This window comes from Oncorhynchus kisutch, unplaced genomic scaffold (genome assembly GCF_002021735.2).
Source record: "Oncorhynchus kisutch isolate 150728-3 unplaced genomic scaffold, Okis_V2 Okis06b-Okis10b_hom, whole genome shotgun sequence".
Classification (NCBI taxonomy): Eukaryota; Metazoa; Chordata; class Actinopteri; order Salmoniformes; family Salmonidae; genus Oncorhynchus; species Oncorhynchus kisutch.
Window position 1 is genome coordinate 10,154,729 of NW_022261983.1, and position 24,331 is coordinate 10,179,059.

Sequence of the window (24,331 nt, forward strand, 5' to 3'; positions counted from 1 at the left end):
ATACAACTCTCCTTCCGTGGCCTCCAATTGCTCTTAAATACAAGTAAAACTAAATGCATGCTCTTCAACCGATCGCTACCTGCACCTACCCGCCTGTCCAACATCACTACTCTGGACGGCTCTGACTTAGAATACGTGGACAACTACAAATACTTAGGTGTCTGGTTAGACTGTAAACTCTCCTTCCAGACCCATATCAAACATCTCCAATCCAAAGTTAAATCTAGAATTGGCTTCCTATTTCGCAACAAAGCATCCTTCACTCATGCTGCCAAACATACCCTTGTAAAACTGACCATCCTACCAATCCTCGACTTTGGCGATGTCATTTACAAAATAGCCTCCAATACCCTACTCAACAAATTGGATGCAGTCTATCACAGTGCAATCCGTTTTATCACCAAAGCCCCATATACTACCCACCATTGCGACCTGTACGCTCTCGTTGGCTGGCCCTCGCTTCATACTCGTCGCCAAACCCACTGGCTCCATGTCATCTACAAGACCCTGCTAGGTAAAGTCCCCCCTTATCTCAGCTCGCTGGTCACCATAGCATCTCCCACCTGTAGCACACGCTCCAGCAGGTATATCTCTCTAGTCACCCCCAAAACCAATTCTTTCTTTGGCCGCCTCTCCTTCCAGTTCTCTGCTGCCAATGACTGGAACGAACTACAAAAATCTCTGAAACTGGAAACACTTATCTCCCTCACTAGCTTTAAGCACCAACTGTCAGAGCAGCTCACAGATTACTGCACCTGTACATAGCCCACCTATAATTTAGCCCAAACAACTACCTCTTTCCCAACTGTATTTAATTTTTATTTATTTATTTATTTTGCTGCTTTGCACCCCATTATTTTTTATTTCTACTTTGCACATTCTTCCATTGCAAAACTACCATTCCAGTATTTTACTTGCTATATTGTACTTACTTTGCCATCATGGCCTTTTTTGCCTTTACCTCCCTTCTCACCTCATTTGCTCACATTGTATATAGACTTGTTTATACTGCATTATTGACTGTATGTTTGTTTTTACTCCATGTGTAACTCTGTGTCGTTTTATCTGTCGAACTGCTTTGCTTTATCTTGGCCAGGTCGCAATTGTAAATGAGAACTTGTTCTCAACTTGCCTACCTGGTTAAATAAAGGTAAAATAAAAATAAATAAATAAAAATGCCATCTCCAGTCATGTTGTGTCCCGGTAACAGACTCTAATAACAACACTAAGGAACACATAGATGCCATCTCCAGTCATGTTGTGTCCCGGTAACAGACTCTAATAACAACACTAAGGAACACATAGATGCCATCTCCAGTCATGTTGTGTCCCGGTAACAGACTCTAATAACAACACTAAAGGAACACATAGATGCCATCTCCAGTCATGTTGTGTCCCGGTAACAGACTCTAATAACAACAGTAAAGGAACACATAGATGCCATCTCCAGTCATGTTGTGTCCCGGTAACAGACTCTAATAACAACACTAAGGAACACATAGATGCCATCTCCAGTCATGTTGTGTCCCGGTAACAGACTCTAATAACAACAGTAAAGGAACACATAGATGCCATCTCCAGTCATGTTGTGTCCCGGTAACAGACTCTAATAACAACACTAAGGAACACATAGATGCCATCTCCAGTCATGTTGTGTCCCGGTAACAGACTCTAATAACAACACTAAAGGAACACATAGATGCCATCTCCAGTCATGTTGTGTCCCGGTAACAGACTCTAATATCCATTAATAACAACACTAAAGGAACACATAGATGCCATCTCCAGTCATGTTGTGTCCCGGTAACAGACTCTAATAACAACACTAAAGGAACACATAGATGCTAGGCGACCTAAACTGGAACATGCTTAACACCCCAGCCATCCTACAATCTAAACTTGATGCCCTCAATCTCACACAAATAATCAATGAACCTACCAGGTACCTCCCCAAAACCTTAAACACGGGCACCCTCATAGATATCATCCTAACCAACTTCCCCTCTAAATACACCTCTGCTGTCTTCAACCAAGATCTCAGCGATCACTGCCTCATTGCCTGCATCCGTAATGGGTCAGCGGTCAAACGACCTCCACTCATCACTGTAAAACGCTCCCTGAAACACTTCTGCGAGCAGGCCTTTCTAATCGACCTGGCCGGGGTATCCTGGAAGGATATTGATCTCATCCCGTCAGTAGAGGATGCCTGGATATTTTTTTTAAATGCCTTCCTAACCATCTTAAATAAACATGCCCCATTTAAGAAATTTAGAACCAGGAACAGATATAGCCCTTGGTTCTCCCCAGACCTGACTGCCCTTAACCAACACAAAAACATCCTATGGCGTTCTGCATTAGCATCGAACAGCCCCCGTGATATGCAGCTGTTCAGGGAAGCTAGAAATCATTATACACAGGCAGTTAGAAAAGCCAAGGCTAGCTTTTTCAAGCAGAAATTTGCTTCCTGCAACACTAACTCAAAAAAGTTCTGGGACACTGTAAAGTCCATGGAGAATAAGAACACCTCCTCCCAGCTGCCCACTGCACTGAAGATAGGAAACACTGTCACCACTGATAAATCCACCATAATTGAGAATTTCAATAAGCATTTTTCTACGGCTGGCCATGCTTTCCACCTGGCTACTCCTACCCCGGACAACAGCACTGCACCCCCAACAGCAACTCGCCCAAGCCTTCCCCATTTCTCCTTCTCCCAAATCCATTCAGCTGATGTTCTGAAAGAGCTGCAAAATCTGGACCCCTACAAATCAGCCGGGCTAGACAATCTGGACCCTTTCTTTCTAAAATTATCTGCCGAAATTGTTGCCACCCCTATTACTAGCCTGTTCAACCTCTCTTTCGTGTCGTCTGAGATTCCCAAAGATTGGAAAGCAGCTGCGGTCATCCCCCTCTTCAAAGGGGGGGACACTCTTGACCCAAACTGCTACAGACCTATATCTATCCTACCGTGCCTTTCTAAGGACTTCGAAAGCCAAGTCAACAAACAGATTACCGACCATTTCGAATCTCACCATACCTTCTCTGCTATGCAATCCGGTTTCAGAGCTGGTCATGGGTGCACCTCAGCCACGCTCAAGGTCCTAAACGATATCTTAACCGCCATCGATAAGAAACATTACTGTGCAGCCGTATTCATTGATCTGGCCAAGGCTTTCGACTCTGTCAATCACCATATCCTCATCGGCAGACTCGACAGCCTTGGTTTCTCAAATGATTGCCTCGCCTGGTTCACCAACTACTTCTCTGATAGAGTTCAGTGTGTCAAATCGGAGGGTCTGCTGTCCGGACCTCTGGCAGTCTCTATGGGGGTGCCACAGGGTTCAATTCTTGGACCGACTCTCTTCTCTGTATACATCAATGAGGTCGCTCTTGCTGCTGGTGAGTCCCTGATCCACCTCTACGCAGACGACACCATTCTGTATACTTCCGGCCCTTCTTTGGACACTGTGTTAACAACCCTCCAGGCAAGCTTCAATGCCATACAACTCTCCTTCCGTGGCCTCCAATTGCTCTTAAATACAAGTAAAACTAAATGCATGCTCTTCAACCGATCGCTACCTGCACCTACCCGCCTGTCCAACATCACTACTCTGGACGGCTCTGACTTAGAATACGTGGACAACTACAAATACTTAGGTGTCTGGTTAGACTGTAAACTCTCCTTCCAGACCCATATCAAACATCTCCAATCCAAAGTTAAATCTAGAATTGGCTTCCTATTTCGCAACAAAGCATCCTTCACTCATGCTGCCAAACATACCCTTGTAAAACTGACCATCCTACCAATCCTCGACTTTGGCGATGTCATTTACAAAATAGCCTCCAATACCCTACTCAACAAATTGGATGCAGTCTATCACAGTGCAATCCGTTTTATCACCAAAGCCCCATATACTACCCACCATTGCGACCTGTACGCTCTCGTTGGCTGGCCCTCGCTTCATACTCGTCGCCAAACCCACTGGCTCCATGTCATCTACAAGACCCTGCTAGGTAAAGTCCCCCCTTATCTCAGCTCGCTGGTCACCATAGCATCTCCCACCTGTAGCACACGCTCCAGCAGGTATATCTCTCTAGTCACCCCCAAAACCAATTCTTTCTTTGGCCGCCTCTCCTTCCAGTTCTCTGCTGCCAATGACTGGAACGAACTACAAAAATCTCTGAAACTGGAAACACTTATCTCCCTCACTAGCTTTAAGCACCAACTGTCAGAGCAGCTCACAGATTACTGCACCTGTACATAGCCCACCTATAATTTAGCCCAAACAACTACCTCTTTCCCAACTGTATTTAATTTTTATTTATTTATTTATTTTGCTGCTTTGCACCCCATTATTTTTTATTTCTACTTTGCACATTCTTCCATTGCAAAACTACCATTCCAGTATTTTACTTGCTATATTGTACTTACTTTGCCATCATGGCCTTTTTTGCCTTTACCTCCCTTCTCACCTCATTTGCTCACATTGTATATAGACTTGTTTATACTGCATTATTGACTGTATGTTTGTTTTTACTCCATGTGTAACTCTGTGTCGTTTTATCTGTCGAACTGCTTTGCTTTATCTTGGCCAGGTCGCAATTGTAAATGAGAACTTGTTCTCAACTTGCCTACCTGGTTAAATAAAGGTAAAATAAAAATAAAAAAATAAAAATGCCATCTCCAGTCATGTTGTGTCCCGGTAACAGACTCTAATAACAACAGTAAAGGAACACATAGATGCCATCTCCAGTCATGTTGTGTCCCGGTAACAGACTCTAATAACAACACTAAGGAACACATAGATGCCATCTCCAGTCATGTTGTGTCCCGGTAACAGACTCTAATAACAACACTAAAGGAACACATAGATGCCATCTCCAGTCATGTTGTGTCCCGGTAACAGACTCTAATAACAACAGTAAAGGAACACATAGATGCCATCTCCAGTCATGTTGTGTCCCGGTAACAGACTCTAATAACAACACTAAGGAACACATAGATGCCATCTCCAGTCATGTTGTGTCCCGGTAACAGACTCTAATAACAACAGTAAAGGAACACATAGATGCCATCTCCAGTCATGTTGTGTCCCGGTAACAGACTCTAATAACAACACTAAGGAACACATAGATGCCATCTCCAGTCATGTTGTGTCCCGGTAACAGACTCTAATAACAACACTAAAGGAACACATAGATGCCATCTCCAGTCATGTTGTGTCCCGGTAACAGACTCTAATATCCATTAATAACAACACTAAAGGAACACATAGATGCCATCTCCAGTCATGTTGTGTCCCGGTAACAGACTCTAATAACAACACTAAAGGAACACATAGATGCCATCTCCAGTCATGTTGTGTCCCGGTAACAGACTCTAATATCCATTAATAACACTAAAGGAACACATAGATGCCATCTCCAGTCATGTTGTGTCCCGGTAACAGACTCTAATAACAACACTAAAGGAACACATAGATGCTAGGCGACCTAAACTGGAACATGCTTAACACCCCAGCCATCCTACAATCTAAACTTGATGCCCTCAATCTCACACAAATAATCAATGAACCTACCAGGTACCTCCCCAAAACCTTAAACACGGGCACCCTCATAGATATCATCCTAACCAACTTCCCCTCTAAATACACCTCTGCTGTCTTCAACCAAGATCTCAGCGATCACTGCCTCATTGCCTGCATCCGTAATGGGTCAGCGGTCAAACGACCTCCACTCATCACTGTAAAACGCTCCCTGAAACACTTCTGCGAGCAGGCCTTTCTAATCGACCTGGCCGGGGTATCCTGGAAGGATATTGATCTCATCCCGTCAGTAGAGGATGCCTGGATATTTTTTTTAAATGCCTTCCTAACCATCTTAAATAAACATGCCCCATTTAAGAAATTTAGAACCAGGAACAGATATAGCCCTTGGTTCTCCCCAGACCTGACTGCCCTTAACCAACACAAAAACATCCTATGGCGTTCTGCATTAGCATCGAACAGCCCCCGTGATATGCAGCTGTTCAGGGAAGCTAGAAATCATTATACACAGGCAGTTAGAAAAGCCAAGGCTAGCTTTTTCAAGCAGAAATTTGCTTCCTGCAACACTAACTCAAAAAAGTTCTGGGACACTGTAAAGTCCATGGAGAATAAGAACACCTCCTCCCAGCTGCCCACTGCACTGAAGATAGGAAACACTGTCACCACTGATAAATCCACCATAATTGAGAATTTCAATAAGCATTTTTCTACGGCTGGCCATGCTTTCCACCTGGCTACTCCTACCCCGGACAACAGCACTGCACCCCCAACAGCAACTCGCCCAAGCCTTCCCCATTTCTCCTTCTCCCAAATCCATTCAGCTGATGTTCTGAAAGAGCTGCAAAATCTGGACCCCTACAAATCAGCCGGGCTAGACAATCTGGACCCTTTCTTTCTAAAATTATCTGCCGAAATTGTTGCCACCCCTATTACTAGCCTGTTCAACCTCTCTTTCGTGTCGTCTGAGATTCCCAAAGATTGGAAAGCAGCTGCGGTCATCCCCCTCTTCAAAGGGGGGGACACTCTTGACCCAAACTGCTACAGACCTATATCTATCCTACCGTGCCTTTCTAAGGACTTCGAAAGCCAAGTCAACAAACAGATTACCGACCATTTCGAATCTCACCATACCTTCTCTGCTATGCAATCCGGTTTCAGAGCTGGTCATGGGTGCACCTCAGCCACGCTCAAGGTCCTAAACGATATCTTAACCGCCATCGATAAGAAACATTACTGTGCAGCCGTATTCATTGATCTGGCCAAGGCTTTCGACTCTGTCAATCACCATATCCTCATCGGCAGACTCGACAGCCTTGGTTTCTCAAATGATTGCCTCGCCTGGTTCACCAACTACTTCTCTGATAGAGTTCAGTGTGTCAAATCGGAGGGTCTGCTGTCCGGACCTCTGGCAGTCTCTATGGGGGTGCCACAGGGTTCAATTCTTGGACCGACTCTCTTCTCTGTATACATCAATGAGGTCGCTCTTGCTGCTGGTGAGTCCCTGATCCACCTCTACGCAGACGACACCATTCTGTATACTTCCGGCCCTTCTTTGGACACTGTGTTAACAACCCTCCAGGCAAGCTTCAATGCCATACAACTCTCCTTCCGTGGCCTCCAATTGCTCTTAAATACAAGTAAAACTAAATGCATGCTCTTCAACCGATCGCTACCTGCACCTACCCGCCTGTCCAACATCACTACTCTGGACGGCTCTGACTTAGAATACGTGGACAACTACAAATACTTAGGTGTCTGGTTAGACTGTAAACTCTCCTTCCAGACCCATATCAAACATCTCCAATCCAAAGTTAAATCTAGAATTGGCTTCCTATTTCGCAACAAAGCATCCTTCACTCATGCTGCCAAACATACCCTTGTAAAACTGACCATCCTACCAATCCTCGACTTTGGCGATGTCATTTACAAAATAGCCTCCAATACCCTACTCAACAAATTGGATGCAGTCTATCACAGTGCAATCCGTTTTATCACCAAAGCCCCATATACTACCCACCATTGCGACCTGTACGCTCTCGTTGGCTGGCCCTCGCTTCATACTCGTCGCCAAACCCACTGGCTCCATGTCATCTACAAGACCCTGCTAGGTAAAGTCCCCCCTTATCTCAGCTCGCTGGTCACCATAGCATCTCCCACCTGTAGCACACGCTCCAGCAGGTATATCTCTCTAGTCACCCCCAAAACCAATTCTTTCTTTGGCCGCCTCTCCTTCCAGTTCTCTGCTGCCAATGACTGGAACGAACTACAAAAATCTCTGAAACTGGAAACACTTATCTCCCTCACTAGCTTTAAGCACCAACTGTCAGAGCAGCTCACAGATTACTGCACCTGTACATAGCCCACCTATAATTTAGCCCAAACAACTACCTCTTTCCCAACTGTATTTAATTTTTATTTATTTATTTATTTTGCTGCTTTGCACCCCATTATTTTTTATTTCTACTTTGCACATTCTTCCATTGCAAAACTACCATTCCAGTATTTTACTTGCTATATTGTACTTACTTTGCCATCATGGCCTTTTTTGCCTTTACCTCCCTTCTCACCTCATTTGCTCACATTGTATATAGACTTGTTTATACTGCATTATTGACTGTATGTTTGTTTTTACTCCATGTGTAACTCTGTGTCGTTTTATCTGTCGAACTGCTTTGCTTTATCTTGGCCAGGTCGCAATTGTAAATGAGAACTTGTTCTCAACTTGCCTACCTGGTTAAATAAAGGTAAAATAAAATAAATAAATAAAAATGCCATCTCCAGTCATGTTGTGTCCCGGTAACAGACTCTAATAACAACAGTAAAGGAACACATAGATGCCATCTCCAGTCATGTTGTGTCCCGGTAACAGACTCTAATAACAACACTAAGGAACACATAGATGCCATCTCCAGTCATGTTGTGTCCCGGTAACAGACTCTAATAACAACACTAAAGGAACACATAGATGCCATCTCCAGTCATGTTGTGTCCCGGTAACAGACTCTAATAACAACAGTAAAGGAACACATAGATGCCATCTCCAGTCATGTTGTGTCCCGGTAACAGACTCTAATAACAACACTAAGGAACACATAGATGCCATCTCCAGTCATGTTGTGTCCCGGTAACAGACTCTAATAACAACAGTAAAGGAACACATAGATGCCATCTCCAGTCATGTTGTGTCCCGGTAACAGACTCTAATAACAACACTAAGGAACACATAGATGCCATCTCCAGTCATGTTGTGTCCCGGTAACAGACTCTAATAACAACACTAAAGGAACACATAGATGCCATCTCCAGTCATGTTGTGTCCCGGTAACAGACTCTAATATCCATTAATAACAACACTAAAGGAACACATAGATGCCATCTCCAGTCATGTTGTGTCCCGGTAACAGACTCTAATAACAACACTAAGGAACACATAGATGCCATCTCCAGTCATGTTGTGTCCCGGTAACAGACTCTAATATCCATTAATAACACTAAAGGAACACATAGATGCCATCTCCAGTCATGTTGTGTCCCGGTAACAGACTCTAATAACAACACTAAAGGAACACATAGATGCCATCTCCAGTCATGTTGTGTCCCGGTAACAGACTCTTATATCTATTAATAACACATAGATTAGATAGAACTTTACCCTAAAGCAATTATTTGGCTTCCTTACAGTCAACTCATCAGTTAAATATTCATGGAACAAGACATACTGTCTTTCATATGGCTTCCGCTGTTCTTGAACTTCCTGTAAAACATTATTGAGAGGAGAGTTCAGTTTATAGGTTCAGTATGTACTGTAATAAAATATTTCCTGTCTGTCCTACTTTATACAACCTTGTTTTCGCTCTGTCATACTGCTGTTGATGCCTGTTAAGACCAGTTGGTGATGACCTGTTAACTAACACCAGTCAGTGATAACCTGTTAACTAACACCAGTCAGTGATGGCCTGTTAACTAACACCAGTCAGTGATGGCCTGTTAACTAACACCAGTCAGTGATGACCTGCTGTTAAGACCAGTCAGTGATGACCTGCTGTTAACACCAGTCAGTGATGGCCTGTTAACTAACAGCAGTCAGTGATGACCTGCTGTTAAGACCGGTTGGTGATGACCTGCTGTTAAGACCAGTTGTTGATGACCTGTTAACTAACACCAGTCAGTGATGACCTGCTGTTAAGACCGGTTGGTGATGACCTGCTGTTAAGACCAGTTGTTGATGACCTGTTAACTAACACCAGTCAGTGATGACCTGCTGTTAAGACCGGTTGGTGATGACCTGCTGTTAAGACCGGTTGTTGATGACCTGTTAACTAACACCAGTCAGTGATGACCTGCTGTTAAGACCGGTTGGTGATGACCTGTTGTTAAGACCAGTTGTTAAGACCAGTTGTTGATGACCTGTTAACTAACACCAGTCAGTGATGACCTGCTGTTAAGACCGGTTGGTGATGACCTGCTGTTAAGACCAGTTGTTGATGACCTGTTAACTAACACCAGTCAGTGATGACCTGTTAACTAACACCAGTCAGTGATGACCTGCTGTTAAGACCGGTCAGTGATGACCTGCTGTCATGGGTTGTTACTACGGACTATCAATAAGAATATCCATAACTGTTATCTTTCTTCACTCACCTGCAGAACTATCAATAAGAATATCCATTACTGTTATCTTTCTTCACTCACCTGCAGAACTATCAATAAGAATATCCATTACTGTTATCTTTCTTCACTCACCTGCAGAACTATCATTAAGAATATCCATAACTGTTATCTTTCTTCACTCACCTGCAGAACTATCAGTAAGAATATCCATAACTGTTATCTTTCTTCACTCAGCTAGGAAAACCAAAATGCTGTGCAAGGTGTCGACTTAACAAGGAAGCAGAATAATGGTGCCAGCTATCTATTTTAGGAAACACTTCTTTGGATGACCGGGGTCTGTTAGTGCTGCTGTTATTATGGTCTCTGTAGTAATTGCTTAGTGTTTTGTTATGGACCCTTTGAAAGCATGTGAAGTGTTTATGCTGCTGTGTGGCTCTGTTGTGTTCTTTCTTCCTTATCTTAACAAGTATTTATTAGGCCCTAATTGGGGACATGGGAGACAAAGGAATCCCTTATTGTTGCGCTAATGGTGCCATCAATGGAACCGTGTTCCCACCCAGCCAGGACATCTACTCCACACGGTGTCTGTGGAAGGCCCGTAGCACCATCCAGGACATCTACTCCACACGGTGTCTGTGAAAGGCAGCACCATCCAGGACATCTACTCCACACGGTGTCTGTGGAAGGCAGCACCATCCAGGACATCTACTCCACACGGTGTCTGTGGAAGGCCCGTAGCACCATCAAGGACCCCAGCCACGAGTTTCCTTCTACAAGCCATCAGACTGCTGAACACTGAGCACCTGCACTGACTGTCCGCACCTTAGCACATATGCACTCACTCACACACACACTACACACACATCACAACTGCTGCTATCAGACTCTTATAATTATTACTAAGTACTGAATCATTTAAACACTCGCCCCCCAATCCCCCCTTCCCCAAAACATCTGTAAATATTGTAATATAAATGATGCCTTCCTGTATTATACTTAAGCAAAATGTACTTTATGTCCGTATTCTTATCTTTTATTATTTCTTATTGTTGCATTGTTGCATTGTTGGGTGGTGAATACCATGTCTACATAAAACTAATAAAACGTTAAACTAATTACCAAGAGCACAGTCTCTCAGTTGCATAGGGCAAAGGTTAACTAGCTGACTAATGAATAATGAGAATATAAAGCGGAGGTATTACGAAACCAATAACTAGCCTACTGGGTTTGCTGTACTCATTATGTCTAGGGGTCCTAGCTGCATGGTCTGTAACCTGACTCATTATGTCTAGGGGTCCTAGCTACATGGTCTGTAACCTGACTCATTATGTCTAGGGGTCCTAGCTACATGGTCTGTAACCTGACTCATTATGTCTAGGGGTCCTAGCTACATGGTCTGTAAGCTGACTCATTATGTCTAGGTGTCCTAGCTACATGGTCTGTAACCTGACTCATTATGTCTAGGGGTCCTAGCTACATGGTCTGTAACCTGACTCATTATGTCTAGGGGTCCTAGGCCCAGCTACATGGTCTGTAACCTGACTCATTATGTCTAGGGGTCCTAGGCCCAGCTACATGGTCTGTAACCTGACTCATTATGTCTAGGGGTCCTAGCTACATGGTCTGTAACCCGACTCATTATGTCTAGGGGTCCTAGCTACATGGTCTGTAACCTGACTCATTATGTCTAGGGGTCCTAGCTACATGGTCTGTAAGCTGACTCATTATGTCTAGGGGTCCTAGCTACATGGTCTGTAACCTGACTCATTATGTCTAGGGGTCCTAGCTACATGGTCTGTAACCTGACTCATTATGTCTAGGGGTCCTAGGCCCAGCTACATGGTCTGTAACCTGACTCATTATGTCTAGGGGTCCTAGGCCCAGCTACATGGTCTGTAACCTGACTCATTATGTCTAGGGGTCCTAGCTACATGGTCTGTAACCTGACTCATTATGTCTAGGGGTCCAAGCTACATGTTCTGTATGCTGACTCATTATGTCTAGGGGTCCTAGCTACTTGTTCTGTATGCTGACTCATTATGTCTAGGGGTCCTAGCTACATGGTCTGTAACCTGACTCATTATGTCTAGGGGTCCTAGGCCCAGCTACATGGTCTGTAACCTGACTCATTATGTCTAGGGGTCATAGCTACATGGTCTGTAACCTGACTCATTATGTCTAGGGGTCCTAGCTACATGGTCTGTAACCTGACTCATTACGTCTAGGGGTCTTAGGCCCAGCTACATGGTCTGTAACCTGACTCATTATGTCTAGGGGTCCTAGCTACGTGGTCTGTAACCTGACTCATTATGTCTAGGGGTCCTAGCTACATGGTCTGTAACCTGACTCATTATGTCTAGGGGTCCTAGGCCCAGCTACATGGTCTGTAACCTGACTCATTATGTCTAGGGGTCCTAGGCCCAGCTACATGGTCTGTAACCTGACTCATTATGTCTAGGGGTCCTAGGCCCAGCTACATGGTCTGTAACCTGACTCATTATGTCTAGGGGCCCTAGCTACATGGTCTGTAACCTGACTCATTATGTCTAGGGGTCCTAGCTACATGGTCTGTAACCTGACTCATTATGTCTAGGGGTCCTAGGCCCAGCTACATGGTCTGTAACCTGACTCATTATGTCTAGGGGTCTTAGGCCCAGCTACATGGTCTGTAACCTGACTCATTATGTCTAGGGGTCCTATTTACATGGTCTGTAACCTGACTCATTATGTCTAGGGGTCTTAGGCCCAGCTACATGGTCTGTAACCTGACTCATTATGTCTAGGGGTCCTAGCTACATGGTCTGTAACCGGACTCATTATGTCTAGGGGTCCTAGGCCCAGCTACATGGTCTGTAACCTGACTCATTATGTCTAGGGGTCCTAGCTACATGGTCTGTAACCGGACTCATTATGTCTAGGGGTCTTAGGCCCAGCTACATGGTCTGTAACCTGACTCATTATGTCTAGGGGTCCTAGCTACATGGTCTGTAACCGGACTCATTATGTCTAGGGGTCCTAGGCCCAGCTACATGGTCTGTAACCTGACTCATTATGTCTAGGGGTCCTAGGCCCAGCTACATGGTCTGTAACCTGACTCATTATGTCTAGGGGCCCTAGCTACATGGTCTGTAACCTGACTCATTATGTCTAGGGGTCCTAGCTACATGGTCTGTAACCTGACTCATTATGTCTAGGGGTCCTAGGCCCAGCTACATGGTCTGTAACCTGACTCATTATGTCTAGGGATCCTAGCTACATGGTCTGTAACCTGACTCATAATGTCTAGGGGTCCTATTTACATGGTCTGTAACCTGACTCATTATGTCTAGGGGCCCTAGCTACATGGTCTGTAACCTGACTCATTATGTCTAGGGGTCTTAGGTCCAGCTACATGGTCTGTAACCTGACTCATTATGTCTAGGGGTCTTAGGCCTAGCTACATGATCTATAACGTTATTGGATGTTTGCGTAAATGTGAGAAGTAAACATGTGTGTCACACCCTGATCTGTTGTTTCACCTGTCTGTGTGCTTGTCTCCACCCATCTTCCCCATTATTCCCTATCCCGGTGTATTTATACCTGCGTTCTCTGTTTGTTTGTTGCCAGTTAGTTTTGTTTCGTGAAACCTACCAGCGTTTGTTCCCCTGCTTCTGTCTATTCTTGCTCCTGTTTTCTAGTCCTTCCCGGTTTTGACCGTTCTGCCCTGACCCTGAGCCTGCCTGCCGTTCTATAACTTGCCACACCTCTGTGTGACCTCTGTGTGACCTCTGTGTGACCCCTGCTTGCCTCTACCCTGAGACTGCCTGCCGTTCTATAACTTGCCACACCTCTGTATGACCTCTGTGTGACCTCTGTGTGACCCCTGCTTGCCCCTACCCTGAGACTGCCTGCCGTTCTGGACCTTTGCACGAGAGACATCTGTTCACATGTTGCCAAGCAATCCTGATCGCTACCACCTGTTGTGCTTATCAAGGCTTCCTGGCAGAGCCTTTGACCAGGTTGGTGCTGCCATGGGGATGGGGTGTAGAAGTGTATCCTGGTAGTGTGTTGCCTAACGGTGTGCTAACACTAAACTAACCCCCACATCATAACAGGATAAATGATCTAAAACATCCCAAGAAGTAAGAACAGGAGCATGGGATGTCCCCACGCAGGAGTTTTCATTCACCAAATTGACCTTTTCCTGCTCAGGTCTCTTATGGTGAGGAAAACCTCCTGGCCCTATGCCAACTGCAATAAAACGTGTTTCAACAAAGCCTTCTTCCATATTGAAAATCGAAATAACATTGACATCTAGCCAGGAAACTTTAATTTGTCTGTAAATATATTACACCGGTCATAAAATCTTATGGATCGACACAATAGGGTTTTTCTCAGGGGTGGTGTGATTGGTCCCATATCATCAGACTCAATGACATGGGACTTTGCCTCTGGGCCAGTCCTGCCCTCAGAGGGTCACACTCACCTGTAAATAGGTTATAAGTGAGAGACTGACCGTAACAACTCTTAGCAGCCCGGATTTACCTGTTTGTCTGTGTTGTGTTTCAGTGACAACAACCTCACGTCTCAAACACACACCTACAACTGAAGTAAGTGTCTTATCATTAAGTAACAGAAATTAGATAAGGTTTGACTTTTTTATATAGGCAGTGTTGTATCCAAGTGATTTTTGGTTTCTTTCTGGGCTTATTGTGGAGAGCTTTTATGTGGACACATTTTGCAATGCTGTGTGTGTAGCAGGCACAGCTGTGTTTGTGTAAACAGGATATCTTCTTGTCTTTCACCCACACATTCAATGTGTGTAAAAATGTGTCAGTGGAGTGTTTGTTACAGGTTAATCTAAACATACCAGAAACATTATTCATACACTAGTTCAATTAAACATTCATATTTTCTTTATACTCTTATTATACAACAAAAGTCTAATGTTTCAATTTAAGTAAACATTTCTGAATCAGTACTTTTGATAGTGGGACCCAAACTGAGCAAATAAATGTGGTTCCACTTTATTTGGATACTCCATCTGTAGATGCTCTGTAGACTATCAGTAATATTTCATCTATCTACAACCATAACCCTAGCTCTAGCTCTAACCCTTACCTGAACCCTTATCCTAACCCTAAACGTATCCCTTACCCTAAACTTAACCCTTACCCTTATCCTAACCCTAAACTTAACCCTTATCCTAACCCTAAACTTAACCCTTACCCTAACCCTAAACTTAACCCTTATCCTAACCCTAAACTTAACCCTTATCCTAACCCTAAACTTAACCCTTACCCTAACCCTTATCCTAACCCTAAACTTAACCCTTATCCTAACGCTTATTCTAACCGTAACCTTAACAAGCAATTGCCAATCAACAGAGTTTGTTGATAGTATGACCATCTGTCGAGCATCTTTCCAAATAAAGTGGGACAGTAAGTTTTGTTTGGAAATTCAGTCGTGGCCAAAAGTTTTCAGAATGACACAAATATTCATTTTCATAAAGTCTGCTGCCTCAGTGTCTTTATATATTTTTGTCAGATGTTACTATGGAATACTGAAGTATAATTACAGGCATTTCATAAGTGTCAAAGGCTTTTATTGACAATTACATGAAGTTGATGCAAAGAGTCAATATTTGCAGTGTTGACCTTTCTTTTTCAAGACCTCTGCAATCCGCCCTGGCATGCTGTCAATTAACTTCTGGGCCACATCCTGACTGATGGCAGCCCATTCTTGCATAATCAATGCTTGGAGTTTGTCAGAATTTGTGGGGTTTTGTTTGTCCACCCGCCTCTTGAGGATTGACCACAAGTTTTCAATGGGATTAAGGTCTGGGGAGTTTCCTGGCCATGGACCCAAAATATCGATGTTTTGTTCCCCGAGCCACTTAGTTATCACTTTTGCATTATGGCAAGGTGTGACAGGGCTGAAAGGCAGTGGAAATGATTTTTGGAGATTCAGTATATTTGCATGGCAAAGAGTGACTTTGCAATTAATTGCAATTAATCTGATTACTCTTCATAACATTCTGGAGTATATGCAAATTGCCATCATACAAACTGAGGCAGCAGACTTTGTGAAAATTAATATTTGTGTCATTCTCAAAACTTTTGGCCACGACTGTAGGCTATTGGAACCTGAAGATCTTTCCAAAGGTGATATTTCTTGGAAATTAATACACAGTTGCAAAACAGGAGCTGTAAAATTGTTTTTGTGTGATGCCATTAATCAGTGGTGGAAAAGTATCCTATTGACACACTTGAGTAAAAGGAAAGATACCTTAATAGAAAATGACTCATGTAAAAGTGAGAGTCACCCAGTAAAATATTACTTGAGTAAAAGTATTTGATTTTAAATATATTTAAGTATCAAAAGTAAATGTATAATGCATCATACGGGATGATTTCTGTATTTTGAAAGATACATATCTTGAAAACTTTACTGCTGACAGGCAAAACATTTTGAAATACCAAAACATCATTTTTGGGTGGAGTTTTCCTTTAAGCAATCTAGACGGCACCGTTTGTATTTATTTGTATTTATGGAGAGCCAGGGTCACACTCCAATACTCAGACATAATTTACAAATGAAGCATGTGTATTTAGTGAGTCCACCAGATCAGAGGCAGTAGGGATGATCAGGGATGTTCTTTTGATAAGTGGGTGAATTGGACCATTTTCATGAAGCATTAAAATGTAACAAGTACTTTTGGGTGTCAGGGAAAATGTATGGAGTAAAAAATGCATGATATTTTGTAGGAATGTAAAGAAGTCAAATTAAAAGTTGTCAAAAATATAAGTAGTAGAGTACAGAGTAGTACCTTAAACTATTTTTACTTACAGTGCATTCGGAAAGTATTCAGACCCCTTGACTTTTTCCACATTTTGTTACGTTACAGCCTTATTCTAACATTGATTAAATCGTTTTTTTTCTCATCAATCTACACACAATACCCCATAATTACAAAGCAAAAACAGGTTTTTAGAAATAAAAATAAAAACTGTAATACCTTATTTACATACAGTAAGTATTCAGACCCTTTGTTATGAGACTCGAAATTGAGCTCAGATGCATCCTGTTTCCATTGATCATCCTTGAGATGTTTCTACAACTTGATTGGAGTCCACCTGTAGTAAATTCAACTGACTGGACATGATTTGGAAAGGCACACATCTGTCTATATAAGGTCCCACAGTTGACAGTGCATGTCATAGCAAAAACCAAGACATGAGGTTGAAGGAATTGTTCGTAGAGCTCTGAAACAGGATTGTGTCGAGGCACAGATATGGGAAAGGGTACCCAAGAACACAGTGGCCTCCATCATTCTTAAATGGAAGAAGTTTGGAACCACCAAGACTCTTCCTAGAGCTGGACGCCTGGCCAAACTGAACAATAGGGGGAGAAGGGCTTTGATCAGGGAGGTGACCAAGATCCTGATGGTCACTGACAGAGCTCCAGAGTTCCTCTGTGGAGACGGGAGAACCTTCCAGAATGATAACCATCTCTGCAGCACTCCACCAATCAGGCTTTTATGGTAGTGGCCAGACAGAAGCCACTCAGTAAAAGGCACATGATAGGCCACTTGGAGTTTGCCAAAAGGAACGTAAAGGACTCTCAGACCATGAGAAACCAAATTCTCTGGTTTGATGAAACCAAGATTGACCTCTTTGGCCTAAATGCCAAGCGTCACGTCTGGAGGAAACCTGGCACCATCCCTACAGTGAAGCATGGTGGTGGCAGCATCATGCTGTGGGGATGTTTTTTAGGATTGACGGAAAGATGAACGGAGCAAAGTACAGAGAGATCCTTGATGAAAACCTGCTCCAGAGCGCTCTGGACCTCAGACTGGGGCGAAGGTTCACCTTCCAACAGGACAATGACCCTAATTACACAGTCAAGACAACGCAGGAGTGGCGTCGGGACAAGTCTCTGAATGTCCTTTAGTGACCCAGCCAGAGCCTTGACTTGAACCCGATCTAACATCTCCGTAGAGACCTGAAAATAGCTGTGCAGCGACACTCCCCATCCAACCTGACAGAGATTGAGAGAATCTGCAGAGAAGAATGGGAGAAACTCCCCAAATTGAGATGACTCAAGGCTATATTTGCTGCCAAAGGTGCTTCAGAAAGTACTGAGTAAAGGTTCTGAATAGTTATGTAAATGAGAAATTTCTCGTTTTTTTATTTGTAAAAAATGTGCACAAAAAAAAACTAAAAACCTGTTTTTGCTTTGTTATTATGGGGTGTTTATGTGTGTAGATGAGGGGGGGAAACAATTTTATGTAAAGTGACAAAATGTGGAAAAATTCAAGAGGTCTGAATAATTTCCGAAGGCACTGTAAGTACTTTACATCACTACCATTAATGATTATAAACCAGAGATAAGCATAAGTGTTCAGACTCAATAAAGTCATAAATCCACTAGATGAAACACTTTTTAAAATATATTTTATTACATATGTTTAAAGGTAGACTTTGCTCTCACACAGTCAAACACAGTATCAGCATGTGCAGAATGTGCAGGGGTTCTCCTCATGCTGTTCACTGGGTGGTAGCCACGGGACCAAAACAGCAGAGAAGTTGAGCCTCACGCGTCACCCTGTTAGTTGTCGTGGTAATGTACCCAATAAATTGTTTACTTTCTGCATCACCATCATATCGATGAGTCTACCTATAAAGGACAGCATTGTAACTATAATGCAATTAAAGGACATGGAAGCATGGTCATACATCTACAATTAGAATATCAACAATTATCTTAAATATTTAGAAGTCATACTTTTGAGTGCTGTTCATATGCAATAATCAGAACTAAATGTCTTATCTCTGCTCACTGGTCACCATAGCAGCATCCACCCGTAGCAAGCGCTCCAGCAGGTATATTTCACTGGTCGCCCCCAAAGCCAATTCCTCCTTTGGCTGCCTTTCCTTCCATTTCTCTGCTGCTAATGACTGGAACGAATTGCAAAAATCACTGAAGCTGGAGACCCATATCTCCCTCACTAGCTTTAAGCTGTCAGAGCAGCTCACAGATCACTGCACCTGTACATAGCCCATCTGTAAATAGCCCATCTGTAAATAGCCCATCCAACTACCTCATCCCCATACTGTTATTTATTTATTTGCTCCTTTGCACCCCAGTATCTCTACTTGCACATTCATTTTCTGCACATCTATCACTCCAGTGTTAAATTGCTAAATTGTAATTATTTCACCACTATGGCCTATGTATTGCCTTTACCTCCCTCATCTTACCTCATTTGCACATGCTGTATATAGACTTTTTTTTCTCTATTGTGTTATTGATTGTATGTTTATTTATTCCATGTGTAACTCTGTGTTGTTGTTTGTGTCGCACTGCTTTGCTTTATCTTGGCCAGGTCGCAGTTGTAAATGAGAACTTGTTCTCAACTAGCCTACCTGGTTAAATAAAGGTGAAATAAAAAAATTAAACAATTAAAAAGAGATAGTTCAGCCAAATTAAAAAAAAAATACATATTGGTTTCCTTACCCTGTAAACCAGGGGTGTCAAACTCATTCCATGGAGGGCCTAGTGTCTGCTAGTTTTTGTTTTTTCCTTTCAATTTAAACCTAAACAACCAGGTGAGGGGAGATCCTTACTCATCAGTGACCTTAATTCATCAATCAAGTACAAGGGAAAACCCACAGACAATCGTGGATTGAGCTTGACACTTGCTGTAAACAGTCTATGGACAAGGTATGACAGCAATCAATCCGTTGCTTTTGTTTACCTGACCACTATTTACAAATGCTAACTTCTTAGCTTTTGTGACACAAATCCAATGCAAGTCAATTGTCTTGATATTAGCATTTTTTACTGGGTAAGGATACAAGTATGTAATTTGGGTAAATATCCCTTTTAACATGTCATTGTATGCATTAGTGGGAGTTTGTTTGGTGAGATTGTTTGTGCTGTCAAGAAAAACAAATGCTGCAATAAAAGGGTATACTGTTATTGGAGAACGTAAGGCCTTAGTGTAAGCCGCATTTCTACGTACCCAGTGTCAGATGAACTGGTGGATACCATTTTTATGTCTGTGCGTGCAGTATTAAGAAAGTTAGAGGTAGTTTGGCGAGCCAATGCTAGCTAGCGTTAGCACAATGACCAGAAGTCTGCAGGGATGGTAGCGTACGCTAGAGACGTCATAGTGCACGCAGAGACATTAATATGGTATCCACGAGTTCATCTGACCCTGGGTACGTAGAAAAACAACCTACTTGCCAGAATCTTGTTGTATCCCTGTAAAGATGGACTTTTATGGAAACATTTAGAGGAGAATGCTATTCGTGGTAAATGCAGGATAATAATTTATCCTCAAAGTCAAAAGAGCTTAATAACTACACAGAGCTCAGGGTTACAGTTAATGACCCAATACAATTCTCAATGCAGGGAAAGAGAAGTTGGAACGGACTCTAGACTGACAGTGTTTAAATATTCAGTTGCTTTATGAATTGACACCTTGATTGCGATATAATGGCACCGGTTAGCTGACTAATCATTAATATAGTCACCAGGTTAGCTCAATCATTTAAGGTATGATGAACACACTGTAGGTGTGAAGAAAGGAATAAGTGCTGAGTAATTAACGAAAAGCGTAGTTAGCTGTTTTGAAGTTGTAAGTAAAAAAAGTTGTAAGTTGTAAGTTAAAAAAAATGTAGTAAGTAAAAACAAAATCTACAAAGTAAATATTATAATGTTGCTTGACACAGAAACACAGGTTTTAGTGAAATTCTCAGTTCAGTGTGTCATCCACCTCAAGTAATCTTAAATTGTAGCAGTGTTTTAAATAGACATGCACATTGTCCTCTGTTTTCCATTGTTCTGGGGCAGAGCAGGGTAAAACATTTTAATCAGACAGGCCAAGTCTGTCTGATTAAAATGAGGTCCTTTCCCGGTAAGAAAAAATTATGATCTCTTTCCCCACCCAGCCTAAATCCTAGTTGAATCTTTATAGATGTGTTCTGATAATGCCCAGATATAGATCAAAGGGTGAAAGGATCAATACTTGGACTAGGTGAGGGATTTAAGGTCTATTTCCTTGGTTACTGTTGATCTGTGAGGTATAACAGAATCTGTACTAGGTCAGTAAGATGGAATGGTGAAACTAAACAAGGAAAGGTTGTATAAGGCTTGTTTTTTTTACCAGAAAACTCTTCAATGTTTACATTTGAGAGTCACTAGATCAAGTTTGAGGGCACAATGAAGAAGGCTCCAGTTTTTCAAAGTAGGCCGTCTAGAGAAACCTGCAATGAAGGAAAGTACAACTTTGATGTTAAACATGTTAAACTTTTGTTGCCAATGGGAATCGGCAATGCATGTGTTATGGTTGTATAGCATGTTAGGACAAATGAATGGAACGTTCTGGACGACTAGTGAAGCGAACACCAAGGAAGGGGAAACCCAGAAGTCTCTCTCCTTTTGGCTGTCTTGGTTACAGTAATCATATTGCACAGGAAGTTTCACAAAGGCATGTTCATTTGACATCTGATTTTGCCTTTCATTTTGACTCATCCTGTCTTTAATTCTGTCAAATTATAGAAAATATTTATTGAAATGAATGAATGTGGATATAATTTGGACTATCATTAAATTGTATCGCACAGCTTTTTACTGTGTTCCCCCTAGCAAATCACAGTTCTCGTAAATAATCAGCCAACAAGATAATGTGTTTTCACAGCATGGGCATGACATTGTCACGGTCATTCAGGTGCTGATAGCCTCAGGCAAGGTGTGACCTAGCCTGTTTCCTCAAACATGGAGGGTTCTCTTCAACAAACACAGAGCAACCTGATGACATTAAGCTGGCTTGTAATGGAGATGGTCTCTCACCAATATCATCCTTTCCTAACCTCAGCCCTTGTAAAAAGAGACTAAACTAGACCTAATAAAAACGCTTTACTTTACGTGTACTTCTACCTATAGGACTGTGTACAGTATATATTATTTTCTGTTTTACTAATCACACTAACCTCACAAATATATATATTTTTCAGGGGGAGGGACGGCACAAGAGCCCTTGTTAAAATTAATCCAGGCATGGACCAGCAGCAGTGTATCATTGATACCCAACACATCACGACACACACCATGGGCAGAGGAGATCTTGGCCGGGGGGAAGGGGAGAAGAAGCTGCGCTACATGCTGAAGGACGGTAGCTGCCCCGTGGTGTTCCACCAGTCCCCGGGCCAGTGGAGCTTCTTCCTGGCCGACATCTTCACCACACTGGTGGAGCTCCGCTGGAGGGTCATGCTCCTCATCTTCTGCCTCTCCTACATCCTCTCCTGGCTCTTCTTCAGCGTCCTCTACTTCCTGATTGCCTACGTCCACAAAGACCTGGAGGACCAGGACACGGCTCCGTGTGTGGCGAACGTCCGCAGTTTCACTTCCGCCTTCCTGTACTCCATGTCGACCCAGGCGACTATCGGCTACGGCTTCCGGGTGATGACGGAGAACTGCATGGTGGCCATCGTGGTGGTGACTATCCAGGCCCTGATGAGTTGCTTCATCGACACAGTCGTCATCGGCATCACCGTGGCCAAAATGGCGTGCGCGAGCAAGAGGGCGCAGACAGTGGGCTTCAGCAGCTCCGCCGTGGTCAACGCGCGCAACGGCGCCCTGTGCCTTGTGTGGCGTATCGCCGACTTCCGCAGGAACCACATCCTGGAAGGCACCGCCCGGGCGCAGCTGGTCCGCCCCACGAAGCACCCCTCTGGGATGATCTCCGTGACCTACCAGGACCTAGACATCCAGAGTAGACACCTCATCCTGGCCACCCCGGCCAGCATCGTTCACAAGCTGGAGCCTGGGAGCCCCCTCTACAGCCTGGGACCGGACAGCCTGGCGGAGGAGGACTTTGACCTGGTAGTGTCCTTCACCTACACCGGTGACTCCACAGGCATCCTGCACCAGACACGCACGTCTTACACCCCGGCAGACATCCGCTGGGGCCAGCGCTTCCAGGACATGGTGCAGGTGGGGAGGAGGCACTACAAGGTAGACTATGCCCTGTTTCATCAGACCACCTGGGTGCAGACACCCATGGTCAGCGCCCAGGAGGGTGACAGGGGGAGACCGCCGCCCACGGAGTCTATCGTCCAATCGCAGCAGCCGTTTGTGAGATCGAGCAGGAAATTCCGGAGGTCCTTGGCTGATGTCAGTGAGGAGGTGGTTCAGGAGGCGTGGCTCTGATGACGCTGTGATAATCCCAAAACAGCAGAGACAGATAACTACACTGATGTCAGTGAGGAGGTGGTTCAGGAGGCGTGGCTCTGATGACGCTGTGATAATCCCAAAACAGCAGAGACTACATTGTTACATTATCGTTATATAGTACATTATCACACAGGACTTCAGGAAAGGACTTGAGTAAGTGGAATAGGGTAGTTTCATTGTAAATAACTATTTTATATCATATTTTATACTCCTTTGTTATATCCTTTATGAATGTAATAATTTAACTGTTATTAAATAAATAAACAAAGCGTACGTTGTTGAAGTCACATCTGACGTCCAAAAGGTCTGTCCTCATTTGAACGTCTTTGTTGTGATGGACAGACTGCACCACATTTAAAATAAATATACTTTTTTTCTGATGTGATGGTCGTAAAGTTTTATTCAAATACAAAAATACCTCCCATGTTTCTTTAGTGAAAAGTCAAAAAGATGAAGATTGATTATTGTGCATTGTAGTGAAGTCATATGCAATATATTTACAGTTCCATTCTAAACCATGTGTTTAATTCAACCTGCATCACATTCTACACTGGGGTTAAGTCACAGAGCTGTTCGTTATCACTGACGACTGCGCCAGTACCTCTATATCACCACCTTGTGTTCAGTGTGTGTGAGTGTGTGTGTGCGTGCTGTACTGTAGACAACTATACTCAAAAAAAGTATAGGAGATGACCTAATAAACGGATTACTTAGTGTAAGGTTGATTAAAATAATGTATATATTTTTTAAATAATGTATATTATTATAACAAAATTGTAGTATTATTTGTAATAGCCCTTTTATCGGTCTATTATTATTATCGTGTGCGCGCATGGGCTTTGAACATGATGAACTATTTGATGCCGGAGTCCAAACAAGCGCTGTAGCTTTCTATTGGTCGACTACAACGACAGGGCGGGGGATAGGCACATGTGTTTTCAAAGTCCGCCCGT

The 24,331-nt window shown here is 43.2% G+C and overlaps 1 protein-coding gene across 3 annotated transcripts; it reads left to right on the top strand.

Annotated features, from left to right (window-relative positions):
- The first annotated feature begins 14,616 nt into the window (after positions 1-14,616).
- LOC109898748 (inward rectifier potassium channel 16) lies at positions 14,617-23,758 on the top strand. Of its 3 annotated transcripts, none has more exons than XM_031814484.1 (2): positions 14,617-14,746; positions 22,160-23,758. In XM_031814484.1, the coding sequence occupies exon 2, from the start codon at positions 22,203-22,205 to the stop codon at positions 23,352-23,354; it is 1,152 nt and encodes a 383-aa protein (XP_031670344.1). In that variant the 5' UTR covers positions 14,617-14,746; positions 22,160-22,202; the 3' UTR covers positions 23,355-23,758. The 3 variants fall into 3 exon arrangements, with proteins under 3 accessions (XP_031670344.1, XP_020349436.1, XP_020349437.1); XM_020493847.2 differs by lacking the exon at positions 14,617-14,746 and adding an exon at positions 19,733-19,862; XM_020493848.2 differs by lacking the exon at positions 14,617-14,746 and adding an exon at positions 19,875-19,986.
- The last annotated feature ends 573 nt before the right edge of the window (positions 23,759-24,331 follow it).

What these genes read in the sequence shown, in the direction of transcription:
- LOC109898748 (XM_031814484.1), top strand. Translation starts at nt 22,203, where the DNA reads ATGGACCAGCAGCAGTGTATCATTGATACCCAACACATCACGACACAC.